The sequence below is a fragment of the Watersipora subatra genome, chromosome 9 (genome assembly GCF_963576615.1).
Source record: "Watersipora subatra chromosome 9, tzWatSuba1.1, whole genome shotgun sequence".
NCBI classification, from domain to species: Eukaryota; Metazoa; Bryozoa; class Gymnolaemata; order Cheilostomatida; family Watersiporidae; genus Watersipora; species Watersipora subatra.
The window spans coordinates 62,348,492-62,363,992 of NC_088716.1; the positions used below are offsets into that span (position 1 = coordinate 62,348,492).

The following is a 15,501-nucleotide window of genomic DNA, read 5'->3' on the forward strand; positions in this document are numbered from 1 at the left end:
ACTGCCTATTATCCATATAATCATAAAACTAACAGTAGTAGTCTTTTGCTGGGTCATGGACGATCTCGTTTCTCTGTTCCGTGTTTAAAATAGCGGTCGTTTTATCTATATCTCTTTTCAGCGTTGTGGGAGATATTTTGGAGAATAGCATATTGACATTTTTTTATTTCATTGTAACTAGTACAACAATTGCCAAATTTTAACTTCGAGAGAAATTTTTGTTGATATCATATTTCGGGAACACAAATTTGCTCTATTCGAAAAATTCTGATAAAGCATCCTGTTTCATAGACTTGGGCAAAAAACATTTAGTAATTATAGGGGCATCGTAACCTGTGGGCGCAATGTATCAATTAACTTTTTATTTAGCAAGTGCAATCGAGAAAGGGCTATACGGTAAATGATAAGAGCGCTAAAATTGTAAGAATACTGTAGCTTCGTGGTTAGAAGCAAGTATAGAAAATTGTGGTTGCAATTTTTGTTAGTTCAAATACAGCAAAAAGCAAGTTTTTCAATACAAGATTTTAATAGCTATAATTAGACAGATATCTGAACAGGCAGACATTGACTATGAAAAACTTTGATATTTATATACATAGTCACAGTGTTAGTATGCTTAACAGACAACTGCATAAAATGAAGCTCTTGCGCTCTGCCAACTTCTACTCGACGGGCTCCTTTTACATCGTAAACATTAGCAGGCTTCCCTCTTTTATGAGACAGCCGACTCGGTGGTAGGTCAAATTCTTTAAAGCCAGATAGCCATACTTGCCAAGTAGTTGAGTAAAAAAAGCGGGAGATTGACGGTAAAAGTAGTAGTTGAATCTGAAGCCTAAATTTCTTTGTGAAGTTATTTTTTCTTTGGTACCTATATAGGAGGCCCTTCTACGATTTTATTCAATGTTCAGGTACTCTACTATCAATATGAGGTCATGGTTGTTTGCCAATGATATGTCTATGCATAATCTTTGTTTATTGATGAAAAACTAAAGAAAATCGTTAGACATCAACGTTGCTAAATCTACATGTAAATAGCCCAGGTTTTATGGCAAGCATACGATTTAATAGCGATCTGTTTCATTGTTGCTAACTTTGTATGATGATGCAAGCTCACAACTAGTAAACAAAGGGAAAATGACAAGTAAAACAATTAAACCACTACTTTTATTGAAAAAGCTGGAGGAAAACGAGAGATTTTGTGAAAAAGGGAGACTGACTTAAAATACTGAGGGTCCTGGCCAAACCGGGAGACTTGGCAAGTATGCAGATGGCTCTTTCATCTTCTAGCTAGGATGCAGGTCGTCCAAAAAAGAGGGTAAGCCTTTTGCTCTGTGACCCTGTTCAGCTGGTGGTAGTCAACACACAATAAGAACCTTTTATTTTTCTTTCGGACCAACACCACTGAGGAGCTCTTGGCACCTTCAGCTGGCTAAATGGACCTTTTGCTGAGAATTTCTTGCACCTGGCATTTTGCCCCAGCATCCTTCTTTGGTCCGAGTTAATGGAAAGGTTGACATACTGGCCAGAGCTCCTTCTTTGATACTATAGAATGCTCCACTTCAGGGGGTCAGCCCACATCTCTTTCTCCCATACTAAACGTTGCTTGACAGCATGTTAACAGTTTTGATAACTGTTCAGTTTGTCCTAGGTCCGTGAAGTTTTTTTGCGCTGCTTAGAACAGGTGCTTTAGGTAGGTTCACACTTCTGCCTCTAGTACTTTCGCACCCCGAGCCATGAACACCAAGCTGCAGAGAGGTGGTTCCTTATTCACCTGGTGGTTCTACACCCCAAATACGTGCCGAACAGGGTTCCAACTTAGAACATCAGAGGTTTGTCTGTGAGCTTCAGACACTGCGTAACTATGCTTCTCTTTGGCCCAGGCCGGTTCAAGCCTTAAGTCAATAAGAGATCCTAACCAAAATTTTATTTACTCCAATCAGCAGTAATTCTGTGTGGTGACCTAACACAAAACAGACACTTCAGTCGGAGCTGGCACCACCATGTCTCTTACCACCTGCATCTTGCTAAGTAACAGTATCCCTTGCTTATTCATGTTCGACGTAAAGGGAGCTCATCATGCAGAGATTAGCAGAGCAAGGTAAATGCTCATTTTATGCAGTTGTCTGTTGAGCATACATACACTGTACAGATTTATATATTTGCACAACATGTCAACACTTGCCCGTTGAAGGAAAGCCCAGGCTGCTGAAACTCCATAGGACACTAGTGGGCTGTTAGGAATGGTATTAAAAATAGGATCTTTGCTAATGTGGCTCATTACAAAGACCTCCTGGGTCTTTATATCCTATAATAAAGACCAAGGAGGTCTTTATTATGGGATACAAAAATCAAGGATATTCTAATACAAAATTTGAAAATAGCTGTATTGGCAACCGTATGACACTGCAGAATGAACCAATTTTTTCATCAGCCACGGAATCATTGCTATCAGTCGCTTTGAGTAGGTCTACCGTGCCTTGAGGAAACCTAAAAACCTGCTTGCTTAGAATGTTTGTAGTGCATCTGGTGTCAATCCAAAACTGGGTAAACTTCCCCTCTAATTTCTCTAGAAGGAAGTATCTTGTGGAATGGGACCAGTCTGGAGTCTGTGCTCTGATCGGCTCATCATCACGCTCACCATGAGCGGTAAAGTCAACTGAACCGGAAACTCGTGCGTCTGCCAAAGCAGACCTTTAGTGTGTAAGTTAGGTTTAGTGATGGAGTGTGGTATCGGTCGGCTCTGCTACTTTAAAAGCAGGCTTCTGGCCAGTTGCAGGCCCAGTCTCTCCAGACCAGTGTCGGAGCACACCTCTTTCAACCAAGCTCAGTGGGGCTTGTTTAGACTCTGGTTGTGCTTCCCCAGTTGTGCTGCAGCTCAAGCATTTGGACTCCAGCTTTTCCAGGTCTCGTAATAGATTTGGGTGGCTATAGCAAGAAATTTCCACATCACATTCTGAGTAGATATGGCAATAGACCTTTGCATCACCTTTCAATTTTAAGGCCATGGCAAAAGGTTGCCGTGTCACATCCTTGTTCTGGGTGGATATGGCCGAGAATCTCTGCATCGCTTTTCCATAATTCCTTGACGCCTTCCTCACTAGAGTCCAGCCAGATTCACCATGTCCAGTGAGCTTCCCGGAGCACTTTTTTGCTAGGGTCTGAACAGTTGGGGGCCTTAGTACAACAAAAGGTCGGTACTAATGTTGCGACTTTTCGCAGTTTCCCCGGTTTTGTTTTTTCACTGAGGAAGTTCTTCCAAACGTCTTTCTGGCTGCCACAGCTTCAACACAGAAATGGTTGGATTGACATAGCTTTTTTTAGGCCAGAGATGTCGAACTCAATTGTACAAGGGGCCAAAATTTGAAACACAATCTAGGTCACGTGCTGAACAGGATGAACACTTATTGAACACAATAAAACTAAATGTTTTTGGAACATAAATATGGATAAAAGCAGGCAGGAATATTGTTCTGAAACACACTTCAGGTTAAATTGACCCGAGAAACATGCAGCAAGGCAGCTGAAGTGTCGCATTATGGGATCTGTAGTTCTGTGCAGTATGATGTCATCAGCACTTCATATTAATGGGTCATGAATAGCAATAATGTAAAATGTTCTTGCGGGCCAGATCTAATTACAAGGTGGGCCGGATGTGGCCCGCGGGTCGTGAGTTTGACACATGTTTTTTGGCCATGTTGCTCTTCTTGCAGCTGCTGGACCTGCTTCGTCAGCTGGTGCACCAGAAGTGCAAGCTGGCTGATGGTCTGATCCTAGACCACTTCCGTCTACTTGGCTACATGGCTTGCAGGGGCCGAGCTTTCCTCTTAGCAATGATACTGCTGACCAGTTATGATGTGACCCTCCTTAGCCCTGGGTCCAGCTATCGTCTGCCATCATACCAGTACTTTCACTCAAAAAACAATTACCAAAAATGTTGTCGATCTACAATTTGTGAAACCTTTATATCTTAATCCGTCTGACACAGCTGGTCATCGCGAGAAAGAAATTATGACAAAAACCAAATATTTTTAAAAATAAACTTCACTCAGCATTGGCTGTAAACATATTTTCCATTGGCTCAAGGCAAACCGACAGTTGTTTTCTTTAGTTCTAGTGCATACATTTATCGCTTGAGTGCTAATTAATCAACTATTAACTCACCAGAATACGTTTTGTAAGGAACCTACAAAGTCGCACCACACCCCTTTTGGCTATATGCAACCGATGTGCCATGCGGCATTACAAAGCTTGTTGTACACAATAAGTTACATGTAAGAAAAAAGAAAAACTTCAAAGATAGACATATTCATAACCTACAAAGTCTTCCACACTTTTGACAAAGTCGGTAACAGCAGAGTTCTAGTTGTTATAATGTTTGCATTACTATTTGTATTATCTACAATATAGTATAAAATAGGTACAAAAAACGCCTCAAGTAACGGGTCTCGAGTTGCAACGCATAACCCGTGATAGCAAACATGACCCGGTTTCATTTCACAACCTCTTTATTCGGTAGATACGAAAAGCCGAACGCACTGAATGACTAGCACAAAAACATAGATAATACATATTTGGGGGATAGCTCCGAAATAGACATAACATACAAAATGCGTCAATTTTCTCAAAAGTATCAAGTCCAGAAAGATGTGATTTAACAATCTGAACATAAACACATTGATCATTGTGATAGATCATCTTCAGAAGCTCACTTACAATTGAAAGGAAATGGCTGATGTGCGAACCCAAAAATGTTTAAAAAATATGACATGCCCCTAAATATCGCCGAAAAACCCCTGATCATACAGTGATGTAGAGTTGAAAGTTTGGGGATAACAAGCCAACAATATGTTCAGCATAAAATGTGAAAAAGAAAAGATTTGAATCAACAATTATTAAGGCATGTATGCTAACATTTTGATATTCGCTACAGTGAAAAAGCATACAAAACCCCCTTTACCCCGTTTACGACTCTGTAGCGTTTTATACGCCACTGGTACAGAAAAGTTACTTGCAGATTCAAAATCAGTGAACTCTCAGCTTTCTAATGGTATATGGGGCATAAAGTTCTCTTCAATGAGCAAAAAACACACCTTGGCTCCCCCACTAAGAGGCCTGCATTGCACAACATGTGTGGGCGGGTGCATGACTCCGATGCCGGTGGTAGGGGCTATCACTTACAAGGAGTATATTTAAAAATGGGGTGCAGTGGCGAAATGCTCAGGAGGTAGTGAATGGGTGTGTCTCAGCCATGTGCAAACATTCAGCTTATGACCATGATAGGCTTATAGCTGTGAATCACCATAGAGTGAGCTCAACACCTATACGGTTGGGTAGGCTTCCCTTTCAACTTTTATGCAGAATTAGAGGGGGTGCACTGCTAACTTAGTTTATCTTGTCATACGGGCATGAATAAAAGGCTTTTGTGCAAATACAAATAGAAGCATAGCGTGAAGGCATTCAGTACCAACTTTGGCGCCGATCTGTTGAAAATACGAATTTGAAAGGCAGGTATGGCATCTTCAAAGGATAATCGCTATGAAATGTCAGGGGCCGACAAGGCAGCAAGGCCCTCGTCTGGCTACCAGCATGAAGGTATGTTGATGTATGTAACAATTGTAACAATTTCGAGCATTGTATATATGTTTATGAAACATAGAAAGAGAAGGAAGAATATTACTATGAACATAGAATCCAAGACTGAAGACGGTAGACATTCCTTGATTCAATGCAGTGAGGTTGGGAAGGCAGCAAATTAAAAGAGAAGCCTATTGTTATAGGAGCTGTAACTCCAACAACCACGTCTATCATTACAAAAGACATAACTCAGGGTCATAACTAACTAGCTGTCGGCCTTTGCCCCTGGAGGCTTACCGACTTACACTCTAGCTTTTATATATGCTTCTTGTAGAGTCGTCTATGGGAGCTTGTGAGTGCTGCCTCACATTTCTTTCTGTGCTGCTCGTTATCTTCACTTTCCCCGTCTCTCTGTGCGTCTGCATAAAGGTACGGTAATTCAAATGATGTAGCTCCAAGGCTACGTTGCTGGTTTCTTTTTTATCAGTGGCCATCAGCAGAAGTACAAAAGCGAAAACTTTTTCTCACTATCAAATAGTCTCTCTCTCTGAAAGTGAACCAACATTCTTGGTGTTCCTAGTTGAAACTAAATGTTTGTCTTGGCTGATCTACACAAGACTGCTGTCATTTATCCTGATCTACACAAGACTGCTGTCATTTATCCTGATCTATGCAAGACTGCTGTCATTTATCCTGATCTATGCAAGACTTCTATCATTTATCCTGATCTATAAAAGACTATTACAGTATTCTATCATTTATTCTGATTTATACAAGACTGCATCCTACCTTTTATCCTGATCTATGCAAGACTTCTATCATTTATCCTGATCTATACAAGACTGTTACAGTATTCTATCATTTATCCTGATTTATACAAGGCCGCATCCTACCTTTTATCCTGATCTATGCAAGACTTCTATCATTTATCCTGATCTATACAAGGCTGCATCCTATCATTTTTCCTGATCTATCAAGACTGTTACAGTATATTATCATTTATTCTGATTTATACAAGACTGCATCCTATCAGTTTTCCGGATCTATACCATATGGCATACTATCACTTAATTTGTTCTATACAATTTTGTCCAGAACTAATATTCCGAATGCAGTAAAATCATCATCCCTAGTTTTGATTGAAGCAATGTACATGTAGTTGCTTCTAAACATGTAGCAGCAGGTCTTTATCTTGACTACAGATAGTGACGGAGTACGAGAGAGCTGTCATATTCAGACTAGGCAGGGTCAAGGGTGGTGCCAGAGGTCCCGGTTAGTAATCCAACAAAAAACTTTCATTGTGGTATCTTGTTAAGAAAACAGAGACTTGAGCCATAGTAGCTGTCAAGTGTACCTTCAAGTGTCACAACACATTTGTTACTAAATTTCTATAAGCATTCTTCTATCACACCCATTTCTGCTTCCTCAAACAGATCAAAGCTTTATAGCAAGTATGTCTGTGACTGTCTCTGTGATAATAATAATTTGCTATGGTCTGAAGGGATTAAATAGCTTCCCTACGGAGACTCGCTGAAAATGGAAAATCGCTAGAATTGCGTATATTTGCATAAGCAAATCTGGTCAGAGCTGACCTCCTTGATATGTAGGTGCCCCTGTGACTTAATAATGCAGTCAAATAGTTAAACTTGACAAACTTTAAAGATAAGATAGTAGTGGTCATTTGAAGCCTATCTCTGGAGGGAGCAAACGTAGACAATAAGGCTAGACCTCGTAGCAGATTCATTAAAGCAATCTAATCACAGACGCGATGTGTGTTTGCCATAGCATTAAGATAGTAACTCGTTCAGACTTGTTGGTCAGTAGATCAGGGCTGTGATATACCGTAGCTATGAAGATAAGGTGACATTTATTTGTATCATATAATCTTATAAATATGCTGCCATCAACAATGTGGGTTTTTAGTATTTTAGATAGCAGCTACTTTTCTGTGTTTTCCATATCAACGTTAATCATAATGTTAATGAGTTGTAGCCATTTTGAAATGCAAAAAGTTTGACATGGTATTAACGATTGAATAACAAGATGATGCAAATGTATAAGGCATCATTCTTAATACACGAGATATCACATCTTGATCTCCTTTTCAAAGGCTCTCTTGAAGAAAGAATGATAGCGGTAGTCTATGGTAGTAGTAGTAGTCCATGTTAGAAATCTTGAAAATGGCTCATTTTTAGAGTTGCTCCTTCGCACGTAACAAGTTTTCCAGGCAATTAAATTTAATCTTATGCTAGGATCTCACTTACTCTGGGCAGACAACTCACGCCTTCAACTGTATTCAATTGCCATAACTTAAGAATAGCTGATATTCCACTAGGTCGCGAAACAAACTGACCACATTTTGCCAACAAACATTTTTGGACTGCAGAACGCTCTAAAAGTTCAGTTCGTGATTTTGTTTTTACAGTTATGCAGTCACTCTATCTAATCTCTGTCAAACTTTATTCAGGAACATACATGTATTTGAATATTTCACAACTAGGGCCTGTGTTGGCCAAAGACAAGACCTGCCAGTCATGTAGGGCTACTATTATCTTTGCAGGAATGTTCTTCATATTCCCTTGCATGGATAACATCATCAAGATTGACTTGAGAACAATCACATATGATGTCCCTCCACAAGAGGTGAGCCCATTTTGTTTAGTAAGGGTAGACAACTCTCACTTGAAGATCATAAAACATGATGCATGATGAAGAGTATTATAACAAAACATCAAATAAGCTTCAGAAAATATCAAAGACAAAATTATAAAATAATCTGAAACGTTTTCATCTAAAGAGAAAAAAGGTTGGAAAACTCATCAGGGTTGTTAACGACTTGCCATGTGATATCTTCTGTGTTGTCAATCTCGCGCATGCCAAGGAGATCCTAAAGACGTGCTTATATTTGGTTCACTGAAACATGCTAATTCCAAGTAGTTTTTAAATATTTAATTCCGCTGTTTATCTCGTACAGTTATTTAGAAGACTTGCAAGCAGAGAGCGAGTAGAGTGAGATTACAACATCAAAACATGAAAGCATTTTACTAGATAGAGAGTTGGTTACTTTTTAAAACCGTCAAATATTCATGCAACCTGCAAAAATTTTCTTTTTCATAGATCCTCACAAAAGATTCCGTGACAGTATCGGTGGATGCTGTCTGCTACTTCCGTATATATGACCCTGTGCTGAGCGTGAATGCAGTAGAGAACGCTCACAGGTCAGCACAACTCCTCGCGCAAACTACACTGAGAAACCACCTCGGCCTTAGAACCCTCGCTGAGATATTAAGTGAGAGGGATGAGATCTCCCACAATCTTCAAGCTAATCTTGACGAGGCCACAGATCGGTGGGGAATTAAGGTTTGTTTTATCTATGTCTGTTGCTAAAACATTACAAAGCAATAGCAGACCGAGTGATAGGTAGGTTTTATAACTCCTACCCCTATTGGCTGCCAAAGCAAGCAATAGTTAATCGATATCGGCAGCAGCAAATAACTTGTCAATAGTTATGCAAATTAAGAACAGAACATCAGGTGACTTTAACATTAATGACAAGATTCTGCAATGTCTATAAACTTCCTCATTGGTGGATTTCTCTCAGGCACACTTTGTTTATCTTGGTGTTGGGACTCACTGAGCGTTTTTACCAATCTTAGACTAATGCTTCATAAATGTCACGATGAAGGATTTTGTTAACAATTTTGAAAGCTAGCGCTAGTCAGGCATTAATCACTATTATACGTTAAATGCGAGCTCATTTTGAGAACGTTCTGTAAGTCAATTCTCTTCATTTATCAGGTTGAAAGAGTGGAGCTTAAGGATGTACGACTGCCAGTGCAACTGCAAAGGGCTATGGCTGCAGAAGCAGAGGCTTCCAGAGAAGCCAAGGCAAAAGTTAGTACGCTTATTTGTTACCATGGCAACAATAGCGCAATACATACATTTAATAGAATTAAGTACGCGTTAACTATCTAATCTAGAATTTCGTAGCACCACATTTTTAACATATTTAATGAGTTCTCATGTCCCATAACCTTTATTCATGTTTTCTAAATATTTTTTTCGAATATAGTAACAACTATGGTGTGATACGTGATACGTGATACATATGCGCCACACATGTGCTACTCTGTTTTTTTTAACATCACTGTGTTTTGGTGAAAAAGGTCTACTTGCACAGACAGGCAGCAAGCAGCAGAGATAATAAGAGAGTGTAGTGTAAAGTATTAGATTATAAAGAAGTTGTCTGCCACCGAGTTGCTTGAATAAGTAGTTGCCATAAAGCATACTCCATTCCGTCTAGAAAGCAGCCTCTTATATATCTACTTATATGATAATGAGGTGAATGCCAAAAATTGCACGAGAAATCAAAAAGTTTTTTGCAAAGAAAGTTTATTTTTGATCAACATATATAACATTTACCATTTTAACTTTTACATGAAAGTGTTTATTTCTGTGAATGCTGCAAGTTTGATTACATTTATGCTATATTTATATTATTATATTATATATATTATTATTTATTATTATATTTATAGCTTTTTAGGAGTCTGAGCATATAATTTTCTTCTAGTACACTGGCAGTCCAAGATTTGAAGGTGGAATAAGTATGTTTACAATTATTCCATGGTACGGCAAGGTCTCTGCGCGACGTAGTGGTTAGTGTGACTGACTGCAAAATTGGTGTTTCCGTGTTGAATACCAGCGCGCAGCAGTTTTTTCTTAATGCTAACAAGTGCTGTAAGCGTGCATATTTTATAGACACCAAACCATAGACATAGACATACGTCAAACCATAGACATAGACATAGACATACGTCAAACCATAGACATAGACATACGTCAAACCATAGACATAGACATACGTCAAACCAAGAAATCAACAAACAACACTTAGATTTATATATATGATGCATTTAACCTCAAATGCGCGAAACAGTATATTAGGATCTATTACGTGTATTTTATGATGATTGGTTATTTCTGTGAATGGGCAACTTTGACTAAATGCACCTAGTAAAGTTAGAGAGTCTAGTAATTGTTTTGAAAAATTAAAAGGTCTCTAAAAGATATTTTTGATAGCCGCTGAAAACTTTTGAGGAGTCTAGCATAGGTGGGCAGCTAATGCTGAGTATCTAAAAATATTTTTGCTGACAGCAACTGACAGTGACTGACAACATCTGACAGCAGCTGACAGCATCTGGCACCAGCTGATCCCCATTTTAAGTCATATTTTGATTAGCAACGTTTACTGAGAAAGCAGAATCGTAAAAAAGAAGTTTTCTCATCGTATACTCAAGGTTACCGTAGACTTAAGTTGGTTGACCGCAACAGGAATACAGCCTTGTTGTTGGCCTTGAAAGAAAGTTTCGGTGAACTTGGCTGATAGTCACAACTACTATAACCTAGCTGAGTTACTATCACAGTCTTGCGATTTGGTTCACCAAATATATTCATATACGCATTTCTATCTTGAGCAATATAATGGGCTATTAAAAATGGGTTAAAATATGTACATTTAAAGCTTTTTTTCAATTTTATGATATCCATATATCAATGGCAAAATATGTTAGATATCGCAATCATATTTCTTACTCTATCAACTTGTTTCACAATTTTCCTCACTCTTCAACATACACATACTGCGTGTCATGTATGTTCTGTATATTGACTAAATTCAACACTTTGTTATAGTGTTGAATTTATTTTTGAGAATCTGTTACGCAGGTGATTGCTGCCGAAGGAGAACAAAGGGCATCAAAAGCTTTAAAGGAAGCCGCTGATGTAATGAGCACATCAGGCACTGCGCTGCAGCTCAGGTACCTGCAGACACTGAGTAACGTGGCAGCTGAGAAGAACTCAACCATCATCTTCCCCATTCCTATCGACATCATAAGCAGCATGGCTCGCAAATAACACAGCTAGAGCTTCTTGCCTATTGACTATCAAAGGCATCATTTCAAGTTTGCTTGAAACAAAATAGTGAGTCACGGCGCTAGTAAACGTATCAACTGGGTGACTCACTTCTCTAAATTATTTACTAAACTCGCTAAATTATCATAATATTTGTAACCCTGTTTTGCTACTTTGATGCCTGAAATACTACATGAAGCAATGCAATATATTGATTTTCCGTACCTAAATTAAAACTCACTGTTTTTATCAATTCCATTCTTTGCCTGGTAAATGCCTTAGTGAGTATGCGTGGTAGGCGGTATAGAGCACAAGAAACCCTCCATCTGAGGAGAGAATTGCACATAATCGAGAGCAGCATGTCAACATATACAGTTAGTAGTAGCATATCAACATATACAGTCAGTAGTAGCATGTCAACATATACAGTCAGTAGTAGCATATCAACATATACAGTTAGTAGTAGCATGTTAACATATTCATCTAGTAGTAGCATGTCAACATATGCAGTTAGTAGTAACATGTCAACATGTACAGTCAGTAGTAGCATGTCAACATATACAGTTAGTAGTAACATATCAACATATACAGTTAGTAGTAGCATGTTAACATATTCATCTAGTAGTAGCATGTCAACATATGCAGTTAGTAGTAACATGTCAACATGTACAGTCAGTAGTAGCATGTCAACATATACAGTCAGTAGTAGCATGTCAACATATACAGTTAGTAGTAGCATGTCAACATATACAGTTAGTAGTAACATGTTAACATATACAGTTAGTAGTAGCATGTCAACATATACAGTTAGTAGTAGCATGTCAACATATACAGTTAGTAGTAGCATGTCAACATATGCAGTTACTAGTACCATGTCAACATAATTATACAATTAGTAGCATTAATAATTCATCTCTATATACAGTTTTATAAAACTGTAAAAGATGATTTGATTTTTTTTTACTGATAACGATCCAAAGAAAAACAATTTGTATCACAATTGTAGTTGCAGACACATGCTTATCACTACTATATTAATAAACTTGTAGGAAGTAATATTGGTGCTGGTTCCATAACAAGAAATACATTGAACAATACAAATAGCTAATGAAGCACTCCCCTTGGTCTGCAAGTAGACACTTTACTTATTGTACTAAATAGAAAACCCAGTCATCAGCTTAGTATGTAGTAATAGCTATGGTAATTGTAGCAGTGCTCTTTACTGTAGCGTGTTCATATACTTTTAGAGCCAACGGGAGGCTGTCGAATTTGTCTAATGATTTTGCCTATTATTCTATTGCTACGTACCCAGCCCTTCTCACTCTGTGTCTTCATTAAGATGAGTTACTAAGGCTGTATATAAAATATGCTGTGTATATACTATGATGACTACTTACTAATATTGGCAACAAACTCTGAAGAAAATACTACGAGTTAGTTTTGTGGTTGCGAAAGGTCAGTCAGTTGTTGATGACACAAACTCAATCCTGACCAGAGGCAGAACTTAGGTTTACTTTCAGAGCTATCTTCAATCCAAATACACGTTTATTACTTCAATACAAAGTTGTGTGTTTAATGCTGTTCAAACATCTGTGGTATAATCTGACATACGGTAAGTAAATCAGCCATTACCAATATAATACAAATATCAGTTTCAACAGCACAAAGACCTCTAAACCTTTCAAACTAGTCACACCCATGGAGTATAATAGCGTTAACGATAACAACAATAATAACAATACAATAGCTAACAATATCAATTTAACAGTAGTGCAATAAGAGTATCCAGTATTTTATCGACAATTAAGAGGAAACTCTAATTTCTGGCCTGAAAGTCCGCAATTGTAAACAGTTATCAACAATTAAGCAGTTGTCTTACCAAATCACCCTCAATGAGCTGTTGTATTAGCTTGAAATACATGCAGCATACAGCTGCCATTAAAGGCAAATATGATTGTCAACTCTCGGATGAATAAAACCATCAAACCAAATCCAATTTTTGTTTAACACTTACTACTACTAGGTATAACACTTACTACTGCTAGGTATAACACTTACTACTACTAGGTATAACACTTACTACTACTAGGTATAACACTTACTACTGCTAGGTATAACACTTACTACTGCGAGGTATAACACTTACTACTACTAGGTATAACACTTACTACTGCTAGGTATAACACTTACTACTACTAGGTATAACACTTACTACTGCGAGGTATAACACTTACTACTACTAGGTATAACACTCACTACTACTAGGTATAGCACTTACGACTACTAGGTATAACACTTATTACTACTAGGTATAACACTTACTACTACTAGGTATAACACTTACTACTACTAGGTATAACACTTACTACTACTAGGTATAACACTTACTACTACTAGGTATAACACTTACTACTGCTAGGTATAACACTTACTACTGCGAGGTATAACACTTACTACTACTAGGTTTAACACTTACTACTACTAGGTATAACACTTACTACTACTAGGTATAACACTTACTACTACTAGGTATAACACTTACTACTACTAGGTATAACACTTACTACTGCTAGGTATAACACTTACTACTGCGAGGTATAACACTTACTACTACTAGGTTTAACACTTACTACTACTAGGTATAACACTTACTACTACTAGGTATAACACTTACTACTACTAGGTTTAACACTTACTACTGCGAGGTATAACACTTACTACTACTAGGTGTATTAACACTTACTACTACTAGGTATATTCAAAAATAGCAACTCATGTTATTCTTGCTCCCTGTGGGCATCCAGTAAATAGATTAGCCCAATCTAATAAACAATGTTGATGCATGCCACGGTTGCCACCTCTACTCATAATGCCCTATGAAGACAAATTCGTGCACTGCAGTACAGACTTCAGTAGCAGTATTCTCAAAACCTCCATGATAGACGAAAATATAACGTATTGGTTGTCTGTTGTTGATAATGAGTGATTGTTGACTACTTATTTACAAGCAAAGACAATTAATAGTTATATGAAAAAGGATTTTTTTCTTGAAGTAAATCTGCTTGACCCAAACATGACAGTAAAATGCTTCATTGCATATTGTTCATTTATAGTAAACCTGTATAGTGGTCATCTGTATGTAAACCTGTATAGTGGTCATCTGTGTGTAAACCTGTATAGTGTTCATCTGTGTGTAAATCTGTATAGTGTTCATCTGTATGTAAACCTGTATAGTGGTCATCTGTGTGTAAACCTGTATAGTGGTCATCTGTGTGTAAACCTGTATAGTGGTCATCTGTGTGTAAACCTGTATAGTGGTCATCTGTGTGTAAACCTGTATAGTGGTCATCTGTGTGTAAACCTGTATAGTGGTCATCTGTGTGTAAACCTGTATAGTGGTCATCTGTGTGTAAACCTGTATAGTGGTCATCTGTGTGTAAACCTGTATAATGGTCATCTGTGTGTAAACCTGTATAGTGGTCATCTGTGTGTAAACCTGTATAGTGGTCATCTGTGTGTAAACCTGTATAGTGGTCATCTGTGTGTAAACCTGTATAGTGGTCATCTGTGTGTAAACCTGTATAGTGGTCATCTGTGTGTAAACCTGTATAGTGGTCATCTGTGTGTAAACCTGTATAGTGGTCATCTGTATGTAAACCTGTATAGTGGTCATCTGTGTGTAAATCTGTATAGTGGTCATCTGTGTGTAAACCTGTATAGTGGTCATCTGGGTGTAAACCTGTATAGGGGTCATCTGTGTGTAAACCTGTATAGTGGTCATCTGTGTGTAAACCTGTATAGTGGTCATCTGTATGTAAACCTGTATAGTGGTCATCTGTGTATAAACCTGTATAGTGGTCATCTGTATGTAAACCTGTATAGTGGTCATCTGCGTGTAAACCTGTATAGTGGTCATCTGTGTGTAAACCTATCGAAATAAGAAGAGATGCTGACTCAATGATTAAATATGTCAAAAACAACAAGCTAAGACCACCTTCCTAGGCTTAAAAATAC

General features: G+C 38.1%; 1 protein-coding gene across 3 annotated transcripts; it reads left to right on the forward strand.

Moving 5' to 3' along the window:
* Positions 1 to 1,128: 1,128 nt before the first annotated feature.
* Positions 1,129 to 11,756, forward strand: LOC137404463 (stomatin-like). 3 transcript variants are annotated; one of them, XM_068090676.1, is made up of 7 exons: positions 1,129 to 1,259; positions 5,909 to 6,003; positions 6,777 to 6,846; positions 8,135 to 8,217; positions 8,692 to 8,934; positions 9,373 to 9,468; positions 11,302 to 11,756. In XM_068090676.1, the coding sequence occupies exons 2-7, from the start codon at positions 5,917 to 5,919 to the stop codon at positions 11,488 to 11,490; spliced, it is 768 nt and encodes a 255-aa protein (XP_067946777.1). In that variant the 5' UTR covers positions 1,129 to 1,259; positions 5,909 to 5,916; the 3' UTR covers positions 11,491 to 11,756. The 3 variants fall into 3 exon arrangements, with proteins under 3 accessions (XP_067946777.1, XP_067946778.1, XP_067946776.1); XM_068090677.1 differs by having other exon boundaries at positions 1,138 to 1,255; XM_068090675.1 differs by lacking the exon at positions 1,129 to 1,259 and adding an exon at positions 4,798 to 5,592.
* Positions 11,757 to 15,501: the final 3,745 nt, after the last annotated feature.

Bases quoted from the DNA above. Each gene is read 5' to 3' on its own strand.
- LOC137404463 (XM_068090675.1), top strand. From the start codon at position 5,511: ATGGCATCTTCAAAGGATAATCGCTATGAAATGTCAGGGGCCGACAAG. The intron at 8,218-8,691 runs GTGAGCCCATTT...TCTTTTTCATAG, and splicing joins ATGATGTCCCTCCACAAGAG to ATCCTCACAAAAGATTCCGT. The intron at 9,469-11,301 runs GTTAGTACGCTT...TCTGTTACGCAG, and splicing joins CCAGAGAAGCCAAGGCAAAA to GTGATTGCTGCCGAAGGAGA.